The 23,571-nt window shown below is 36.8% G+C and overlaps 1 protein-coding gene across 3 annotated transcripts in view; it reads left to right on the forward strand.

Annotated features, from left to right (window-relative positions):
* The window catches only part of CADM2 (cell adhesion molecule 2), a 1,213,566-nt gene that overhangs the window by 1,069,178 nt on the left and 120,817 nt on the right, over positions 1-23,571 (forward strand). For all 3 annotated transcript variants that reach the window (XM_063448670.1, XM_063448687.1, XM_063448678.1), the window contains one exon: positions 19,233-19,323. In XM_063448670.1, the coding sequence (XP_063304740.1) occupies positions 19,233-19,323 (91 nt within the window). The remainder of the gene's footprint in view (positions 1-19,232; positions 19,324-23,571) is intronic.

Below are 23,571 nucleotides of genomic sequence, written 5' to 3' on the forward strand. Positions count from 1 at the left end.
GAGAAACATACAATGCATCCATTACACACACACACACACTGCTTCTCTTACACACACACAGAAACACAATGCATCTCTTACAAACACTCAATGCACCCCTTACAGACATACACACTGCATCCCTTACATACACAGAAACACACCTTGCATCCCTTACACATACAAACACAGTTTCGCACAATGCATCTCTTAAACACAACCAGAAACACACAATACATCCCTTACACACAGACACACACTGCTTTCTACCCATTACACACTGCATCCACTACACACACACACACACACTACATACACTACATTCCATAAACACACACTTTAGATCCTCTACACTAACACATCCCCTACACACTTCACTCCCTGTGAGCGAACTCATGGGTGTAACATATAGGTGGATTTATGGGTGGGCCTTATGGGCATGCTCACTGGGGCCCAGACCTTGAGCTGTGCAAGAGGCCCAAAAAAATGGAGCTGCTTCACATTCCCCCAGAACATTGACTTTTGTGACCACAGTTACAAACAGCCGCCAGAGAGCCTGTTCTACACCAGACCAATGGAGCCAGACTGCAGCCAGAGCCCATCATCATCCTTATCTGGTTGTAAGTGGGCAATCTAGTATATTATTTGTGGCACTAATCTCTAATTTACCACACATTAAAGGGACACTATAGTCCCCAGAACCACTGCAGCTTAATGTAGTGGTTCTGGTGTCTATAGCCTGTATCTGCAGGCTTTTTAATGTAAACACACACTGTGTGCGCACTGGCATGAGTTATGAGCCCCGTATGGGCTGTGCAACCATTTGAGGCTACAACTATGTTTTGCCAATTAGTCTCTATCAAACAATATTGTTCATGTTACATCAAGCATACCCACAATTTGTCTTATTATAGACGTTAATGATGTCTCCAGAGCTGACTAGGGATTACACTGACTAGGGATTAAATATTAACACAGTAGTTAGTAACTATAACTTCAAGAACAATGCTAAACAGTGTATAACAGTTTGGTCAACATGTATACTTCCGATCCTTGCACTTCAAATTCTTAGATCGTTTAAGGTTTTGTGTAGACCTTATGCCATTCCAGTGTTAAGTGCCCAAACAGGCCTGCAGACTTTGACGGGGACCCAGTGAGTAGTCCCCACTCCTGAAGTTGTTTGACGCCTTCCTCGGGTGTGTGGATGACTCTCAGTCCTCCATTTTTTGTAACCAACAATTTAGTGGGGTAGCCCGATTTTCCGCAGTTCTTCTTTTATCTTCTGTTATCTCGTAAGAGTCTTTTCTGTGTTTGAGGGTCTTGCGTTTTGTTTGGGTAGTCTTCATGCGACTCTGACCGGTTCCTGCTGGCCCGTAGGACAATCTCTTTGATGTGGAAGTAATGAGCCCTAAATAGGACGTCCTGTGGCATTGAATCTGTGTTATAATAATATTCCATATTCATCACAAGATACTTATTAGTACATAGCTAACTTTTAGATAAGAGATAATTAACCGCAAAGACTTGGCATGGCATTGCTGGTGGGCCTGAACAGCCTGACCAGCTGCTGGTCCCATCCAACGCTTTTGCAAGATCTTTGCTGGGCTGCACTGATAAGGAGACTTGGTGGAAAAGTACAGACTATCCATTCCATTGCTAAAAAATGTATAAAAGACTAGAAAACTTCACACTCGCTTGGAGTACTACCCACCTGTAATACGGACGCGTATTGCTGGTTTTGCTGATTCCCAGTAAGAAAAAGTCCCCTTCAAGCCTGACTGCCAGAAGTTCTCTCAGTCAAGTGCAGCAGTGGTCAGAAAAAGAATATCTAGATAATTGAGCTGTTCCCTTAAGCTGAATGTGCACTATAGAGTAAATGTTATTACTTATTAATTAAGTCTCTGTTAGTCAATAAAGTTTGTATTGATTATTTACAAGTACTTTGTGTCAGTGTATTTCCCTTTCTCAAACATTCAATTCACTCATCCCGAATAGGGTTTAGGTGCTCACCAATACCTTTAAAAACCTTAGGGTAATTGATTATTGCTTTTTTTGATATTGGCAAATCATGAATTTAATGATTAGGCACAACAATCTGGTAAGTTCCTTGGTTTGGGGACTCTGTGTACTCTGTCCACCAGGAGCATATGCATATGCGCAGGTATTTCAGGGGTGTATGCTCGTGATAGACGCCTGACGTAGGCCTGCAGGTCCCACAGGAGGATATTTTCTTTGACACCTAGTAGTCGGAGATTGATCCTCTGTGATCTATTTTCGAAGTCTGCCATATGTGCCTCCATGATTTCTATGTTTTGCTCCAACGCTGCAACGTGATCAGCCATATCGGTGTACCCTTGGGGTGCGACATAGTAGTCTTTGCTAATTTTTTGAGCGCTCTGAGGGTAGATGTCGATGGATTATGAGAGCCTAGGTGCCAAAGCGATTTCCTAAGCAGCCATGTTGCTTGGCAGTTGGCCCCGCCCCCCTCCTTAAGCAGATTTTACTTCACTTTTTCACTTTTTAACATTGTTGCTTTTATGCTATGAATAAATATATTAATCTGCTACAAACTATGTTTTTGCACTGAAACAACATAGACAAAACATGTTATATTGGTGAGGAATTTGTGTACTGTGAGAAGTCAATTATTAACTTACTTCATATGAAAGGAAAACTTTAGGCAACATAATATTTCCATGTCTCTAAAGTGGTTATAGTGTATGAATTTCACTGATGCTATCACTTTGTTCAGTATCAACCATGTGACCTTTGCTGAAGGTTAAGATTAAATTTTACCTTGGCCATACTAATTCATCACAGCAATTGTCAACTGTGATATGCTGAGAGCAGCCATCTATCAGTCTTAACTAATCACTGATACCCACTACTGCTCAGGCTAATGTAACAGGAGAGTTACCTAATTTATTTGATGCTTAAATCAAGTATTTATCGCACACAAGCTGGTCAGAAAAAGAACCCTCAACTTCTCCACAAGAAGTAGGTGTGCATTTATGATAGATGTAGAAAAGGCTCCCCTAAATACTGGGATCAGTGACTATAATATTACAAGTTGTTCTACTCCACCAAATAACACAAGGGGTTAAGGAACGTGTGTCAGGTTGGGGATATAAAACAGTGGATGACCTTTAAATAGTTCAAGCAATTCAAAATACCAAAAGGAAAACTAACAAACTACAAACCCTACTAGATGATAAAACATTACCTTTATTGGATCAGTTAAAATATACAAAATAAGCAGCAATATAATTTAATAATCATGGTACTTATAAAATATTCATGATGTCAGCTACCAAGGAATTAATAGGTCTTAACAGGCATCAAAGTGTAAGGATACATATGTTTTAAATTACAGTAGGGATAACAATGATCATGTGATGTAAGTTCTGTTCAGCTGAGCAGATCAAAGCAACACATTCAGCATGCTTTGTAACATTTAATCAAAGTAATCCCTCAGACCGCAAGTAGTTGCACATATTTTTGTATCATTATCTATTTTCTTCTACTCCACCAGTTACACCTGTGACTTAGGATCTAATAAATCTGTTATACAATAGAACACATGAAAGTGATTGGTAAGAGAAGTGTTTGACATACAACACTTTCAATCTATCTAGACTATTCTAGTGATTGTACATGTGCATAGCAGACATGATGGAGTCTTAGTTGCGTTAATGTTGTCCTGTCTTCTTAAATTGTTTCCTATTCAGCACAAATATAGCCACATTGCCAATCAACAAAGACAGTCCAAGCCAATCAAATCCTGCCTTTAATCTCCAGTCAAGCTTGGGTAGGCAATATCTATAATATGCACCAGCTACTTATAGCCATCAATATTGTCCACAGAAACACATGTCCAGATTTCCTCTGTGACCCCTGCAGGGCAGAGGCTGTGTAAATCATTTTTGCATTTTGTTGCCCTTGCCGGGTGTTAATTATTCTCGTGCCACATTCACTCCTGTTCCTTACAGATCAAGCAGGAAAATAGTATAGAAATTTCAGAGACTTTTATTGGCAAAAATGAGATAAAATAAACATAGAAACATAGAATGTGATGGCAGATAAGAACCATTTGGCCCATCTAGTCTGCCCAATTTTCTAAATAACCTTACATGAAAGCCTTTTCTTTTTAAATCAGACAGTGTGAATCAGAACCTGGATTTGAACAATATAAAGAAAAAAGAAAGCCCTTGCTAGTAAAAGGAATCCTTGCTAAATAAAATAGGTTGCTTCACCTTGTAAATTAATTAGTAAATAAGTTGTAGGAAAACAAACAAAGTTCATGGCAGATTGTTCAAATGGGGATTTATCCAAGTCTTGAGGCAAGTCAGTGATTCCTGCAGAAAGCAATTCCCATATGGAAAAAACAAATATACAGGCTGCAAAATTGGCTGGCTGTAGCTGAGTCCAAAAAAAGAACGTTCATTTAGTTTTCAGAGCTGACTTGGAAACATTTGAAGTCTAATGTAGAAACATAGGGAAGTAGGTGAGTATAAGGGTCTAATGTGTAGATTCTGAAGGAATTCATGGTGAGGATAGTAGAAAATCAGTTCTGAGTTGAACTGGAGATTCTGAGACCTAAATGAGTTAGTAGAAACATGCAAGGCACAGGAGCATAACAGGCTGGTTTCAGCTCATTACGAGTGCACAGGTTCATTGGCAGGGCTGTCTAAGTGGACATGTGAACGTAAATGGATTAAACATAATTATTTAAAGAAACAATAACATTAAAAACATAATGTCATTTTGGAAACATAACATCTCAAGCCGTACCTGCTATTATTCAGAGGATATCTTTGATATAAGTACTGGGGCCCTGAAATGCCATCACTAGAATGCTGGGTCTGTCAGAACTGGGTTAGTCAGGAGAAGTCCAGCAAAAGGAGACCAATTGTTTTGCAACTTAATTCCTTCTTTGCCATCTGCTAGACCTGAGAATTCTACTGAGAGTTGTATGTTGATAAAGTGGCATAGATCAAATAGTTATGTCTTTAGTAAGATATCATTAACATATTTTTTTTAATCTTATGCACTCTCATTTTATGAAATCTGTCACAGCTCACCTTACACTGGTGGCATTTTTTACAATATGTTAGTAAAGCTTTACAGGACATGAACATCCCATACATGCAACTCTATGTGAATTTCTTGGTCCTTTCAAGTTACAACTTGAACTGAGACAACTAATTCCACATTTAGGTGGCATTTCTGATATTCTAACAGACTGATTTTTTTTTATTTTCCAGTTATGTTTATTTTGTAAACATGTTTATTTTGTATTTCTGTCTTCCTACTGCCACTTTGCAGGTAAGCCTTTGTCTTGCACCCCCTACTATAATATCATTATTACTGAGGTTTCAGCCTCATTTGAAGTGCATGTAATATAATGTAATGCAAGTTCATGTTACCTTCCCAGATTACTATTTCTTATAAGCTATTTTTAGATCTCATAAGCAGGACTATCCCTCGCCTAATGCAGTTTCAGTTTTATCTTCACCTACCAAAATGATAGATTTATTTATTGTTTCTAATAGCATGTCTTCAGTGGTAGAGACTGCTAAAGCAAACGTCTGTCTGTTCATGCTATCTGCTCATGTATTGTTTGTGTTTTAAGTATTTGCTGCACATTAAAAATTAAAGCTTACTACTACATCCTGCTAACTCTAGAAGAACCAAAAGCCTCGGTCCCAGAGTTATTGAAGGAGATAAATAAAGTGTCAGGATACAAATTAAATATAGAGAAATCAAAATGTATAGCAAAAACCTGAATAAAAAGTTAACCAACTATCTTGTACAAAACCTTGGGCTACCAGAAAACAAGGATAGATTAACCCCTTAAGGACACATGACATGTGTGACATGTCATGATTCCCTTTTATTCCAGAAGTTTGGTCCTTAAGGGGTTAAACGATTTAGGCATAACATTAACCCAATAATTAAAAGATATAGTAGAAGCTAATTTTCTACCTTTACTAATTCAGAATAACAACAATCTAAAGGATTGGAAAGGCATGGAGGTTTCATGGTCAGGTAGAATATATCTTACCAAAATGGCCTTATTTATGGAGAATGATCCCACTCAATTTCCAAGAAAATTGGCTATCATTACTACACTCATCCTTTAATAAATTCATATGGGGTGGTAAGAAAGCAAGAGTCAAAATTAAAGTTTTAGCTAGATCAAATCAGGATGGAGGTTTGGGCTGTCTGGAAATAACACAATGCTAGCAGGCCAGTAGACTTTAACACATTTTATTATCAGAAAATATTGCTGCAACCCAAGAAACATGGTATAAAATTGAAAAAGCTAAGACTGAGGTAGAAAATCTAACATCACTATTTTGGATATTAGATACAAAAAAAAAATCTATCAGAGAGGCACGAACTAAATCCCATATAATCAAAGAATTAACGAGTTGGTGGGACAAACTCACAAACAATACAGAACTCAGAAATAGTATAATAGACGTGCTTCCTTTCTCTAGTATTACAGACATGTTGGATAACATAAAAGTAGATAGCTGGAAAACAGGGGGATAAGGGAATTTAAAAACATAACAATGGAACAAAAAATCTAAAAATTGTGGAGGAATTCAAAATTCAAAATTCTCCACCAAGGTTTTTTTTAACATAGTATCTCCTCCAAAATAAAGGGGGAACAATTACAATTCTCAAACATCTATTTGAATTAAAGAACTATAGAAATTCACCAAGGTTATGTACACATGGAATCATGATAAACCGATATAATTAATTAACAAATGGGAAAAAGAACTACAAATACATATAGAAAAAGAAGCGTGGATAAGCTCTCTCAATAGACTAAATAAACCTTACGGAAACCCAATTTAAGCTTTCAAAAATATGGTATTTAACACCAAAATGATTAAAGAAAATCTTCCCAGTCATCAGATAGACTGGAAATGTAACATAAATGAAGGCAATGTACTTCATAGTTGGTGGCAGTGTAAACCCATAAATACATTTTTGAAAGACGTAATTGAGGCTACATATAAAATAACGAATACAAAATTAGCTTGCAAGCCAGAAGTGGTTCTGCTAAACTTGTACTGGCCAAAAATGACCAAAAAATATTAATGATAATACTACACATAATTACAGCAAAGAAATTACTCTTAGCAAGAAACTGGAAAGCAGAGATAATCCCACGCATCCAAGAATTAATAACACAAGTCATTTGGCAAGCAAGAATGGAAAGGGGTATCTTGTTGAATTTAGGTAACAGATATACCCAAATAGAAGACTGGGACATCTGGATAGATACAATGGAAAGGATAATTCAAAAGAAGGCATAGATCTTATGCCCTAAATGGGCAGAAAAAAACAGAATAATAAAATAATTGGATAACACACTAGATATACATGACTCTCACCCTCTCCAAAAAAGTAAAATGATAAAGTAAACTAGTCAAATAAGTACATAAATAAATGAAACTAGGGTTGGGGGGAGGGACATGGGGATTTGGGAGGGAGTTGGAGGGAAATCAATTAGAAAATGTGAAATATTGATGATGATAAAAAAATACCATGGCCTGAAATATAGAAGCACTAGCATACTATACAAGGAAGGTACATGTGTGAAATGAAAAATAAATAAAAAAATTAAAGCTTGCTGGTTATGCAAATTTGGAGATATTATATCAACTTGCAGACCATTTTTAAGTGAATATCCAAACTGGGGTTTTCTCTATCTAACTAAGTCCCTGATTTAAATCTATCTGATGATCACAGTTGATAACTATCAACTTTTTCAGCCAGTTTTATTCTTATTGAATTTGTCTGGTATGGCTTGTGGGGACTCTAGAATGCCCCTTCCCTCCCCATTTTATTACAGAATACAGCCCAGACTTAAATGCCACATGTGGGGGCAGGGAGTGGCACCAACGTCTTATTCAATTTTCGACCCCCACTCAATGGCGATCGGTGGTGGCAAGAGGAAGGTCCCCTTGTATTGTATTAGTGACTGGACAGCAAAAGCTGCCCAGTAACTCATTTTTAATGGCTTTAATTACTGGCTGCTAACTGTTTAGTACACATGCTTCCCACCACAGCATTTAAAAATAGCATTTATCAAAAAGTTTTAGCTGTCAAAATCACCTCAGAGATATTTTCAATATTCAAACAATAAATAATGGCTTCTAAAAGTCATTAATGACTTCTATTTTCAAACTGATTAATTACTGGCAGTAGCGGATGTACTGCCAATAACGACCATTAGCACGCTAAAAGCGAGGCCTGGGCAGTTATAACTAAAATTGAGCATTTATTATGACAATTAAAGCTAACTTTACAGTATTATACATTTATCCTGCAGTTACAAAAAAATATATTCAGCTGCTAGATTGCCGTGTCAATATCGGATTTTGAGTGACAAATTAATTGCTTTTAAGAGCATCCTTAATTACAATTTTTTCCCTCACTTTTTTTTTTAGATGCTGTAACAGCAAATCCTTTCCTATCCCTAAATAGCATATACATACAGCAATATAAAAATAGACCACATTTTAAATCTACAATATAGTTTAAATACATCTTTATAACCGTCTCACTACATTTTTAAACTGGAAATATATTTTCTGTCAGTTTGGAATGACAGCTGAAAGTTAAGATTATCAGATGCCTTAATTATATGCCTAAAAAAATCTCTCTCTCACTTTTAAACTTTAAAAATGATTCTGACACTTACTTCTAAATGTTTAAGAAATGCAAGCAAGTTTATCTGATGTAAGCATACTTTGCTTCCAAGTAACTCAAGAACCACATGTACATCTCAGTGTCTAATTAGGGAAATGTACCATTCTTGATATATCATGCAAAGTTCCAGACAATTAAATCCACAGGTGGTTGAACATTGAGAATGCTGTCATTGAAAGGCCATGTCTGTTAAAACTAGGAGAATTATTAGTCTTTCATTTAAACATATTTCTTTATCGTTTGCAAGATTTGACAGGAAGTGCTGACAAAATAGCTCAGTATATTGCACTGTTACTTCAGCAACAAAGGTAAATTGTTTCAGAGCACAGTTGTAAATTTTGCACTAATTTGCTGTTTTTTTACGAGTTTCAGATAGAAAAATAATGGCTTAATCGCTATTGTAATTTGCATGAAATAAGAAATTCATACTACCTAGAACTTCTAAACAGGAGAATTAATGAGTTTGAAGCCTTGGGGCAGTATTAAATTATCTGTATCTACAATACCAATGATGATAAATGGTCGGGAATGTACGTAATATGGTGGTAAAAGAACTCACTCATGAGAGATACCTGTCCAGCTTTAGCAAACCACAGTGGCCTGTAAAATTGCACAATGATTACGAGTGCTGATTCCATCAAAAACAGAGGAAAGACTGTTTATATATGTGTTTGTCTCACAAAAAGAAATATAGATCCTTGGAAGTAATATTTTTTTTTCTTCAGAAATCTGGATTTAGACATATCCATAGTATTTTATAGTATATTTAGATTAAGTATGCCCAAGCTACTACATAGTGTAATTTTCCTGTATTGTGTAATTTTATATATAACCTTCAAATTGGCATGTGCCATAATGATTGGTTTGCTTAATTATTAGTGCCATATGATCATGTACAAATTAACTGCAGTGCTTTCTTGCTCAACTTTAGACAGCTCCTGATAACATATACAACCAAACCAAATTTGAATTTTGCTTTTATCGTTTGAAAATATTATTAGTAGAAATATTCTCTTTAGAAACCACAGCATATAAAAAGGTTAAACATATATTATAAATGAACATATTATTCTAAAATAACTGTCTAAAAAGTACAAACAAAGCCTTCCTCTGTGAATTTAGTTTTGTGATAGTTTTAATGATAGTGCCAAGGGGGCACTTATAGCCAGTAGTACTAAGTAAGTCATTTAATGTGACAAGAATTCTTCAGTATGCATAATGCAAAAATATATTTTTTTTATAATTCAGAATCATTTATTCAGTAATGTTGAGGAATTGGAACAACTGAATATTTAAAGGAACACCCCAAACACTATAAACACTACAGCGCTCCATAGTGGTTATGCTACAAGGAGTATCTTGGCATCCACTCCATTGCAAGCAGTCAAGCCATTCCTATGATGCCCTTTATTGTAAAAGTAGTGGGTATATAAAATGAGCATATAATAATACATATTAACAGATGAGGACGTTGGAAGTTGGAATTTGAGACAAGCATTTTTGTATTTGCCTATGTCATTTTGTTACACTGAACTGCAACTCTAGAGGAAAAGGGGGGAAGGGGTCAGAAATCATGTGGAGATTATTAAGCTGCATCCATTTACGTAATGAGAAATCATGCATCAAGGTGAGACATTTAAAAGACCATTCCAAGCACCAAAACCATTACAGCACGACATGGTGGCAGGATTGCTCCAGCACAACCCCTTCAGTGTATAAAACCAAAGAGTTTCAAAACAATTTAAAGGATCACTTTAGTGTCAGGAAAACTAAGCGGTTTTCCTGACACTATACTGCCCCTTACGGTGCCCCCACCCTCAGTGTCCCCCTCCCATGGCGCTGAAGGGGTTAAAACCCCTTCAGCAGCTTACCTTATTCCAGCGCCGGGCTCCCTCGACACTGGTGACCTCTCCTCCCCTGCCGGCATCAAATCCCCCATCTGACATCAGTGGAGCTGAATGTGCATGCGCGGCAAGTGCTGCTCGCGCATTCAAAGTGTCCATAGGAAAGCATTTCTCAATGCTTTCCTATGGACGCTCTGCGCGATGGAGACGAAATTTGCCTCCAGCGTCGCAGATGCACCTCTAGTGGCTGTCCGGAAGACAGGCACTAGAGGCTGGATTAACCCCAAATGTAAACATAGCAGTTTCTCTAAAACTTCTATGTTTACATGTGAAGGATTAAAACCTGAGGGACCTGGCACCCAGACCACTTCATTGAGCTGAAGTGGTCTGGGTGACTATAGTGTACCTTTAACTTCTTACCTTGAGTCTGCCAAGCGCTTTTCTCCACCTCCACTACCACTGTCAGTTGATCACTCTCAGTCAATAAGTGAAGCCATGTACCTATGGGTTTATTGCATACAGAAAACTCCAGGCTCTCCAAAGGCGACGGTGAAAGTGTGCAATGCTTTACATTATACAGTGGGGTAATTTGACAAAAAGTGGCATTTATCCAAATTAAGTGGAGATGACAATCTACTATACTATTGGAAGTGACAGAGGTATCACCATGTATCTGTCTAGGGCTATTGACAATTGGATACAGGACTTTTTAGTACCATATATGGAATCAAAACCAGCCTAAAGGTGTAGATGTACAAGTATCTCTATGTTACTGCATGTATAATTTGCATATGTGTCCTCGTGTATAATCTGTGTAGTAATGCCTGAGTGTATGCATTGTATATGTAGCAGTGTTTTGTGAGTGAGTATGTGATTTTGCCTGCATTGGTGGACAAATGTTGGTTGTTGGTCTGGGTGACTGGGTTAGTAGGTAGATGTAGGTGGGTAGAGATATGAGTACAGAAGTCAGATGATTGGTAAGATGCTGATGAATGTGCCTATGAATAGGCATATGACTGCATGAGTAAATGTGATTGGGTTGGGAAATTTATTGAATTCAATGGTTGGGATAAATGTGGTTAGGTATGCAAATATATGAGGGTATGTGACTGGATGTATTGCTGGGTGAATGTAATTGTGTGATGGTAAATAACAGGTTAGTTGAGAGAGTGTGCATGATAGGTAAATCTAACTAACAGGGGACCGAGGAGATGAGAAGATGGTCTGGTGAAAGAGAAAGGATAGGCTAGGTAGGTAACTGTAAAGAGTATCTGCAGTCCAAATTCAAAGGCGAGGAGTCTAGATGCTCTGCCCCCCCCCTTCCTTCAACCCCCTTACATCCCACAGCAAAGAGGCAAGTTACCAAGACCCCAACCCTCAAGCCCTATTTGCACATATTAAAAGATCCATCATAAATTTATTGCAGAATTCCAAGTTAGCAATTTATATTCAATTGCGACCATGGTGGCATTTACAGCTTTTTGTCACCTTAATCACAAATAATCTCAACACTGTCAAACTATTCCTTACAGGTATATCATTTACTAAGTGCCTTTCCCGATCTGTAGAAATTCCGCTATACCCTACCAACAACATGTCCCAGTACATATTATTAACAGATTAGGATATTGGAAGTCATCAGTTTATACTAGATATATTGCCCAGCCTGGGAAGGAGTTGAGACAAGCATTTCAGGATTTGGCCATGTAATTTTGTTACATTGACCTGCAAATCTACAGGAAAACCTCTGTAAGTCAATTTAACAAGCAATCACTATTTGTTTTCTCATTGTACCATGTTGATTCTTGCTTCTCTGTTCAGAAATCTCTATTTTCGTGCAAATAAGAAAACTCTTATACATGTCTTCATTAAGTGACTAAGGCAGATTGGTCTTTCACAGTGACATCAACTTTATCATTCTAAAATGTTTTAGTGAACAATTACACAGCAAAGTTTTCAGCCAAAAATGCAGCACCAAACAACTATAAACTAGTTTACTTTATTTACATTACAGTCATCTTCCCGTCAGAGTGCCTGCAACGTAAACATATTAGTCTCAATTTTCTAGTAAAAAAAATTGTCAATATTCCTGTGCCTTGTAATTTAATGTGTAAAATGTTCACTGATATTTGATAATTATTCACAGACTTTTATCTCAATTATAAAAGAAATATGTGACTTTTGGGAAAGTAAGTCTGTCATATTCTTTTGCTCTCAAACAAACTGTGTAATTAACTATCAGACTTACTTGACACATGCCATTTTGAAAGTCATACCAACACTATTAGCAAAACATATATATATATATATATATATCATATATACTCGAGTATAAGTCGAGTTTTTCAGCACATTGTTTGTGCTGAAAAACTCCAACTCGACTTATACTCGAGTCAATGTCTGTATTATGGAACTTACATTGCCATAATACAGACAGGGGGCTGTGTAGGAGGGGGGCTGGCAGAGAGGGTTTACGTACCTCTCCTGCAGCTCCTGTCAGCTCCCTTCTCCTCCGCGCCAGTCCGGTCAGCTCCCTCTGCAAGTCACAGTGTAAGTCTCGCGAGAGCCGCAGGGTCATAGACTTACAGTGGGACTTGACCAGACCGGCGCAAAGGAGGAGGGAGCTGCAGGAGAGGTAAGTAAACGCTCTGCCAGCCCCCTCCTACACAGTGCACACCACTGGACCACCAGGGAGTGAGAGCCCCTCTCCCTGGCCAGCTAGCAAGCGGGGAGATGGGACGAAAACAGTAATTAAAATGTAATAAAATATTAATATTAATAAAAAACAAAAAAATTACTAATAAAATAAAAAATAATAATATTAAAATAATAATCAAAAAATAATAATAAAAACGCCCACCCCCCACTAAGGCTCTCCATCACACTCTGCATCACACACACACACTGCACTCATACACACACTGCACTCATACACACAATGCACTCATACACACACACTGCATTCATACACACACTGCATTCATACACACACACTGCACTCATACACACACACACACACACACTGCATTCATACACACACACACTGCACTCATACACACACACACTGCATTCATACACACACACTGCATTCATACACACACACACACTGCATTCATACACACACACACTGCACTCATACACACACACACACTGCATTCATACACACACACACTGCATTCATACACACACTGCACTCATACACACACTGCACTCATACACACACACTGCATTCATTATATACACACACTGTAAATAAATATTCAATTAATATAATTTTTTTAGGATCTAATTTTATTTAGAAATTTACCAGTAGCTGCTGCATTTCCCACCCTAGTCTTATACTTGAGTCAATAAGTTTTCCCAGTTTTTTTGAGTAAAATTAGGGGCCTCGGCTTATATTTGGGTCGGCTTATTCTCGAGTATATACCATATATATATATATATATATACATATATATATATATATATATATATATATATATATATATAAAGTAGAAGGAAACCGTCAATCAAGGAATTTTTTCCAAAATTTTACTGCTCAAAGATAAATTAACGTTTCAGCTCCTCTAGGGAGCTTTCATCAGAACATACCGTATGTCCTGATGAAAGCTCCCTAGAGGAGCTGAAACATTGATTTATCTTTGAGCAGTAAAATTTTGGCAAAAATTCCTTGAGTGACGGTTTCGTTCTACTTTCTACATTTGAGCAACCAGAGCACCAGGTAAAAAAATCTTTTTTCTATTGGAGTGCAGGGGTCTACTATATTTTTTGTATATATATATATATATATATATATATATATATATATATATATATATATATAGTTGTTTGTTGCTCCTGAAGAAAGCCCAGGATGTGGGCTGAAACGTTGAGTTTTTATGGAATAGATGATTTTTTAACTACAAGACCGTGAGTGCTAGCCTATATTTCAATATTTTTGTATATTTTGGCTGTGTCTTTTAGCACCCGGCATTCAATATTATGCTTAATATAGCAGGATTAATCTGAGTGCAAGGACTGGTCTATTTATATATATATATATATATATATATATATACCGTATATACTCGAGTATAAGCCGAGTTTTTCAGCCCATTTTTTGGGCTGAAAAACCCCAACTCGGCTTATACTCGAGTCAAGGTCTGTATTATGGCAATTTACATTGCCATAATACAGACTGGGGGGAGAGGGGGCTGGCAGAGCTGTAACTTACTTGTTCTGCAGCTCCTGTCAGCTCTCTCCTCCTCCGCGCCGTCCGGTCAGCACCTCGGTCAGCTCCCAGTGTAAATCTCGCGAGAGCCGCGGCTCTCGCGAGACTTACACTGGAAGCTGACAGAGGGAGCTGCACGGACGGCGCAGAGGAGGAGAGAGCTGACAGGAGCTGCAGAACAGGTAAGTTACAGCTCTGCCAGCCCCCCTCTCCCCCCCACTGAACTGCCACTGGACCACCAGGGAAGGAGAGCCCCCCTCCCTGCCATATATCAAGCAGGGAGGGGGGACGAAAAATAAATAAATAAATAAAATAAGAAATATAATAAAAAATAATAATAATAATAATAAAAAAAATAATAATAAAAAAGGGGGTATAAGGACCACTGTGGGAGGGGGGGGAGAAAAGGAACACTATGGGAGGGAGGGGGGGATAGGGACCACTATGGGAGGGAGGGAGGGGGGGGGGATAAGGACCACTATGGGAGGGAGGGGGATAAGGACCATTATGGGAGGGAGGGGGGGATAAGGACCACTATGGGAGGGAGGGGGGGGATAAGGACCACTAGGGGAGGGGAGGGGGAAGTAAGGACCACTAGGGGAGGGGACGGGGAAGTAAGGACCACTAGGGGAGGGTAAGGACCACTAGGGGAGGGGTGAGTCAGGACCACTGGGGGAGGGGGGTGAAGGAACACGGGGGTGGGGAGGTAAGGACCACTGAGGGAGGAGGAGGGGAGGTCAGGACATATGGGGGGGAGGCAAATATCCTTGCACCGGCCCTGCACACACTGCATTCATACACTGCATTCATACACACACTGCACTCATACACACACACACACACGCTGCACTCATACACACGCTGCACTCATACACACGCTGCACTCATACACACACACGCTGCACTCATACACACGCTGCACTCATACACACACACGCTGCACTCATACACACACTGCACTCATACACACACGCTGCACTCATACACACACACGCTGCACTCATACGCACACACTGCATTCATTATACACACACTGTAAATAAATATTCAATTAATATATTTTTTTTAGGATCTAATTTTATTTAGAAATTTACCAGTAGCTGCTGCATTTCCCACCCTAGTCTTATACTCGAGTCAATAAGTTTTCCCAGTTTTTTGGGGAAAAATTAGGGGCCTCGGCTTATATTCGGGTCGGCTTATACTCGAGTATATACGGTATATATATATATATATATATATATATATAAAAAAAATGTTCAATCTTCCTTGCACTCTTGCTTTAAATTTATCAATGTTCTGATACTAGGCGCTAGACTGTGGTCACAAGTATATACAAGCAAATCCAAATGGTAGTCTACACGGATTCCTCTTAAAACGTAACATTTATTTCTTCATATAATAAATAACACTTACATAAAGTGCTAGAAGTGCTACAGATGGTCAACGTTTCAGTCCCTACTGGGGACTTTCCTCAGGACAACAAAATAACATACAAAACTATACCACTATACCCTACCAACACTTACTGGTGTCTAGTGAAAATTCTTGATCATTGTTGTCACTCCCTCACAGTTTGTCCCAGTAATACACCTCTTTTGTCTCTGCATTATAACGCCCCTCACATCATCTGAATCTATTTTGTATGTTATGACTCTCTTTGTAAAACCTTTCAGTGCATTTATGTAGAATTGGTGCAGCTTTGGCTGTGTCTAGCAAGAATATCCCAGTGCATGTTATTAAGAGATTAGGATGTTGGACATCATTGGCCTATAATAGATATTAAATCAACCAGCCTGAAAAGGACTTGAGACAAGCATTTCAGGAGTTGGCTTTGTAATTTTGTTAATAAAGTTTTGCATATTTATACATTATTATCTTCTTTATTTACAGGCCTAGCCGACTGTCAGTTTCAGCACAATACAACTGACTTTTACACTATTTTTGGCCTTTGACCCCGACAACAAATATATTTGTGTGTGTGTGTGTGATTTGTAGCTCTACTCTTTGGTTTTTAGAGACCATAGCATGAAAACAAATCTTTGCCATATTTGGCAGCAGCACCCAAGGCAGATGTCAAGAGTGTGCATTTTCCCTATTTTAATGTTTGACTGAAAATAAGTATATATATATATATATATATATATATATATATATATATATATATATATATATATATATATATACTTATATATATATATATATACTTATATATATATATATACTTTTTTGAGTGGCAGCTATATGATTTACTTTTTGCCTCTTTTTGTGAGCAGATGTCTCTATATTAAAAAACACTTAAAGTAAATAAGAACCATTTATATTGTTTCACCATGACATTAAAAAAGGAGAGCTGAAGACTGAAGATTCCCCATCTTGCTCACTTTGCCACTGCGACAAAAGTGATATAAGCTGACAGATGACTGGAGATGCTATCCCCATTAAAATTGCAGTAATAAATAACTAAATATGAATGGTAATTAGCTCATATTCATGTGTCATAATACTCTGACTTAATTAACCCCTTAAGGACCAAACTTCTGGAATAAAAGGGAATCATGACATGTCACACACGTCATGTGTCCTTAAATGGTTAACATGTTTATAATTTATCAGAAAGTTTTGTTAAGAAATATTATCCAGTGTACATCTCAAGAAGCATAATATAGTTTGCTTTTTTCCATCACTCGTTTTCAAAAAAATTTATAATTTATAAATGCATTTCCATAAAATAAAAGTTAGATCCTCCCATAGCCAACCACCTAACTTATCTGATAAAATAAATGGTGCCTGGTAGCAGGATATTGTCCTTCTGCACAAAGTCATACTTTCTGAGGAAGCTGAATGTAGAAGAAGACTTCTGGAAAGTATATGTGAGAGCAGTGGATAATCTGAAGAAGTAGGGAAGAATGAAATCAGAACATGTATTACATGATATAACAATAGAAGATAGGGATATAACAGTAACACAGATAATATAGTAGAAAAAACAGTAGATAAATTCAGTATCATCTGAATACTGTACGGTCAGAGTCACATCAATTAATGGAACACACCTGGTAATTGGAATACTGGACAGGAGGATGCAGTGGTCATGACATTTATTACTACTACTCATGAGTGGTATTAATAAGAAAAATGGGTCATCACAAAAAAAGAACAATTTCTGACATAAGTCAGGCTCCAAGTGTTCAAGATAGGTGGTCAAACCTGACCCAACTATTAGGTTACACTTTGTTGGCTTCCAGTCGTATCTGTCTGTCTTACATTGACGTGTGCTTGAAGTGGGCGTATTTGCAACAGCCTTGTTACCACACTTGTGCACTTCAGTTTTCTCATATTGCAAGATATTTGAAGATTTTAGAAGATCAGTACTGGGTGGTATGCCATATTATACAACTGAAAATACCTCTCCCATCTGCATTTACATTTACATTTACTGTCTATGAATTTTCAACATTAATTTAGACATTAAATTAGACAAATCTCAAGTTGCTGCAAATCTTCCTGTCAAGGTTATTATCCTAATATCATGTCAAATCCTGTTTTCCTCTAGTGTAGTCTGCATGGGTAACAGTTAAGACCCAGTTGCCCACCAGAACCTAATGGTTTAACATGCTAAAAAGGTATACTGTTAAAGTAAAGACACAGATTACACATTTAAGTCATTATGGATTTGGTACCTAACTCCATAATTTTAACCTCACATTAAATAGTTGAAGCAACAACATAATCCATTAATAAAAAATAAACAATAAACATGTTTAATCACTGTATTTTTATATCACTGTCCTTTTAGTTTTCCTTCATTTAATTTTCTTTCACAATGCATACATTAAATTATTAAATGAAAATAAATAATATATACTTTTTTATAAATAAAAGTAAAAAATAATCTTGGATTGTTGGATTGTGTACAAAATCTATCTATCTATCTATCTATCTATCTATCTATCTATCTTATTCATGTATATATATATATATATATATATATATATATATATATATATAGTATAAAAAAATTAATCTGGAAATATTAATTAACAGATCGTTCAGAAGTAGCATTTTCAAACTACCTTTGCTACTTTATGGTTATATTTAAATTGTTAGAATTAGAATTAGAAAATGTTTGCAATATAAGTATTTTCAAGCAACCATTAAAACATTTAAAATATTTAAAACGAACATTTAGCAATATACAGCACGTTTAAGTTTTTATACATTGAAACAACATAGGATATTTGGACCAATTTATTACAAAACAGCTTTATCAAATGTACTATATCAAGAAGCTGATGAATAATTATTATTGATAATGTAAAACTGATTTATATCTGCAATCCAATGGGAAGATTTATGTAAGTACATATTAGCACGGGTCAGTAGGCCACCAATTGCAATAACCAATTGCAATAACCAATTGCAATAAATGTATAACTTTGTTCTCTTCTGCTGTGTTTCCTTTGCAGATATGCCCATCGTAACGATCCTTCCTTCAACGCCGCTTCCACAAGAAGGTCAGCCACTTACACTGACCTGCGAATCTCGAGGAAAACCTCTGTAAGTCAATTTAACAAGCAATCACTATTTGTTTTCTCAGTGTTCCATGCTGATTCTTGTTTCTATGGACAGAAATCTCTATTTTAGTGCGAATAAGAAGCTCTTATGCATGTCTTCATTAAGTGACTAAGGAAGATTGGTCTTTCACAGTGACATCGGCTTTTTCATTTTAAAAAGTTTCCGTGAACAATTTCACAGCAAAGTTTTCAGCCAACAATTCAGCACCAGACGACTATAAACCTGTTCAGTTTATTTACATTACAGTCATCTTCCCATCAGAGTGCCTGCTACTTAAACATATTAGTCTCAATTTTCTAGTAAAAAAAAAAAAAATGAAATCGTTAATATTCCTGTCCCTTCTAATTAAATGTGTAAAATTTATACTGATCTTTGATAATTATTCATACACTTCTATCGGAATTATAAAAGAAATAGGTGACATTTGGGAAATTAACCTGCAGCTGTCATGTTCTTTTGCTCTCAAACAAACTGTGTAATTGCCCTTACTCTAGGATGTTTTTAGAGGCAATTCAAAAAGATTTTGACATTTCACTTATTTTGAAATATTAATGCAACTTTTTTATAATTATACTTAGCCTCCAAGGCTTTACTTCTGATTAAGTGCAAATTTAAAGGTTGGTCCCATTTGATATATGTTTTAATGTGGATTTAAAATAATTAGATTTTGATAGAGGGGTATGCATACAAATAGGCAACAGGGAGGGGATACAGCACCGTATAATGTATACACTGCATTTAGTGTTGCAATTGGATATCGTGAAATGATTCTGACAAGCACTAAGTTATAGAACTTTTTCTATCAGTGTTTCATATAGTTACATGCTTTGCTTGCATGATCAAATCTGTATATTTCAATTTAACTATTGTGATTATATTGTACTTAAACTACTGGTTTCTGGCTATTATCATTTTATAATTAGCATTACTCATTCTTATGTTCATGTTTAAGCTACATTACCTGTCTCCTTGCAAAATAGAAATTGATTATTCAAAACCATTGCAATAAAAAGAAAACTTCATCAGAAACGCCAGAACTGCAGCTCTACTAATGTTCTTTTGCTACATTACATTCCTATGATTGAGTATAATTAAATTCCTATACATTAAAATCAGTATAGGTAAGCTGTCACATAAAATGTAAATAACATACATTCATATACATTCATGCAAACATTCAAAATAGAAGAGATTAAGGGGAGTGAAGGGGTTTATAGTTTTATTCTGTTCATTTTCATAAGAAAGCCCCACTAAAGAAATAGTAGTTATAAAAAGATACCCCCTTTTCTGCCACATGTACTAACACCTAGCCATGATATGTTAATATCATAATATATGAAGAATATGGAATTACCCTATACAACCTTCACAAACAACGATAAATGGTCTTTATTACAGCATCATCGAAACTTTGAAAGGGTGTACGTGTAATTGTATTTGTCATATGAGCTGACACTCTTTATCCAGTGATTTACATCCAAACTTGGTATTGTATAGCCATGCTACTATGGGAGTGTGGACCTCTGCCTTATCAAAATAAAAAAAGACAGCACTCAACTTCAGTTGACACCAGGTGAACTGAAGCAGGACCAGCAAATCCCACAATGATAAGGCAAAAGAAGGAAGGATCTCCAAGTGCTCAGTGTTCAAACGTCAGACAGGTTTATTGGATCAAAACTGGCAGAGCAGAAACGTTTCAACCTACTGTAGCTTTATGAAGAACTCTTAGCAGGTCAGAGTGTTGCTGCTCTGCCACTTTTGATCCAATAGACCTGCCTGCGATTTAAACACTTTGAGTGCCTGGAGATTCTTTCTTCTTTTGAAATTCTGCTTTGGCATAATTTTGGAGACATGGAGAATTGAATGAACCCAACAGAGTCAGGTAAGTGTCAAACTATGTATAAACGGTTAGACAGTTTACAAACATTGTCAGTGTGAACTGTCAAACCGTTTATACTACCTGCACAGTTATCACTACTGCTCATTGTACTGTTTATGGTGACTCTAGTATACCTTTAATAAAAATACATAACTTTTCAAATGGACAAAGAGGGACATTTATTTTAGGGGAGTAAGTGGGGGTGTGGCAAAGTGCAGGCTATTCTAAGAAACATTAAATGACTTACTAATAACAATGTATGCAACTAAAAGGTAATTTAGAACCAGAACAATGACATCAATGCAGTATGTTTACACAAGCTTTTAATTATGTTAAAATAAGTTTTTAAATTGATTTCATATTTTTGGATAAACTTTTTAAATTATTTATCTACAAAAATGTCCATAAACTTTAATGGTGACTTCTGTAGATAAATTAGTTGAAAAAGGACTGTCCCTTCAAAATAGATACACCTTGGAGGAATCAATTAAACATATTCATAACAATATGGTTGTGACGAATGCCCTATATCCTTCTCCCTATTCCAGAGCTCACAGTGCCATCTTGCTGCCATCGCTTGTGATGGAATGCGTGCAGGCGAAGAACTATGGCAGATGTATGATGATCTCAGGACAGTCTTACATTGTAGATCTGTGTTCAATCTTATTGTAACATGTAGGATTACAAGAGGGAAATGGAACAGCTATGTTAGTTATTGTAAAGAGCTGAGGAATAAGTTGGCGCTATATAAATACCAATAATAATAATAGTGCATGTGCAATGTGTTCAGTTACTCTTGGTCTCAGATGCCTCAGCTAGCTGCCAGGCTGTCTGATGGGATTCAGAAATGTACCTATCAAGCCATTGTAATATGCATAGCCAGCACAGTGGAAGGCTGGACTGAGTCAACAGTGTCACATCCTACCTATTGTATGTTTAAAGCAAGCTGGTCAAGGAGACCCATCATGTTGCAAGAGTTGGATCTGACCATTTCTCCAATGCAATTACTGTATCTATATACTCCTCCCTGTACTATGCAAACATGTGTGTACTGCCTGTATATGTAGAAAAAGCTGTGTGCTTACAATAAAGCAGTTCATTTTAAGTTTGCTTTTACATCAAGAAGAAGCTTCAATGTCTCTTTCTGTGTTGTAACTATCCATGGTCTGCTTTAGTGCAATGGCTCATAGGAAAATTGCTAGCAGTTTTTACTTAAATAGCATAGCCTGTAAAACCCTGTGCAACTCTGCCGTGTATCTTGCTTTGCCGGGGATTTAGCAACTCAAGTACCAGAGTGCTAGCGCTCAGGGTAGAAGTCTGCAAGGTTAACTGTTACACTTTCATAACAGAGACGCCAGGACCGTATTGCTTCCAACTGAATAGCCAGCAAGGAAAGAAACTGCGTTCACTAGTAGAAAATGTATCTGCTAATGCAAAGAATCCCACAAGCAATACTAGGCCTTACCTGGTCCACCTTTAGGGACAGAGACAACAGGGCCATATCAGTGGATCTGAAACATTATGAATCCTTCAACTGAGTGCTGAGGGATCAGTTAATCAGTTCTCCCTAATGCCCCGTGGATCATTTTTTGACCCTGGGTCCGGATCCACTTACCATTTTTGAGGGATTGCTGATACATCTGGATATTAAATCTGGGGTCTTCAGATAAAAAAAAAAAAAAAGACGTGAATGAGCCATTTTAATAATTTTAGTCTACTATTAAGTGTTGTTTCTTATTGTGGACATCGTTTTAATATTGCAGTTTAATTACAAAAAAACCCACATAGATCCTTCAATAAGAATCTCTTAGTACTGGAGATGCATTTTTTTTCTGTTGACTATTAAAGGCCTTTTAGGTTTTTTTCAGTGTCTTTGCTATCTTTAATCCTACATTCTATACCACAGATTCAGTAGATCTACATCTAAGAATCAACCTTTCATCTCTTGGGCAGATAGAAATAGTCAAAGTACATTGTATCACGGAATGATGAGGAAAATATGTTCTTGCTTGTGTTCCATCAGCATGTTGGCCATCTCATATAGTAATGAAGTCATGGTGTCTCATAGATTGGGTTTTTGACAATAAGGAAACAGCAGTATATGTTATGTTATATTGCATGGAAAACAGCAGAACCTATATATAAAACACAGCAGAGCTTATAAACAAACGAAGAGTGGTAGAAACTCTTTTTTTAGGAATTCCTAATTCTGGGCCTGTTTCTTTTAATTATTTTCATATAAGCAGTTGTTGCAGCTCTTGTACAGTACATGTTGAAACCTAGTAAGCTCAATGGGAGTTTTTTTTTTTTGCCAAATATATATATATTTTTTCCACAATTTTAATTATACT

The sequence above is a fragment of the Pelobates fuscus genome, chromosome 1 (assembly GCF_036172605.1).
Source record: "Pelobates fuscus isolate aPelFus1 chromosome 1, aPelFus1.pri, whole genome shotgun sequence".
In the NCBI taxonomy this organism is placed as follows: domain Eukaryota; kingdom Metazoa; phylum Chordata; class Amphibia; order Anura; family Pelobatidae; genus Pelobates; species Pelobates fuscus.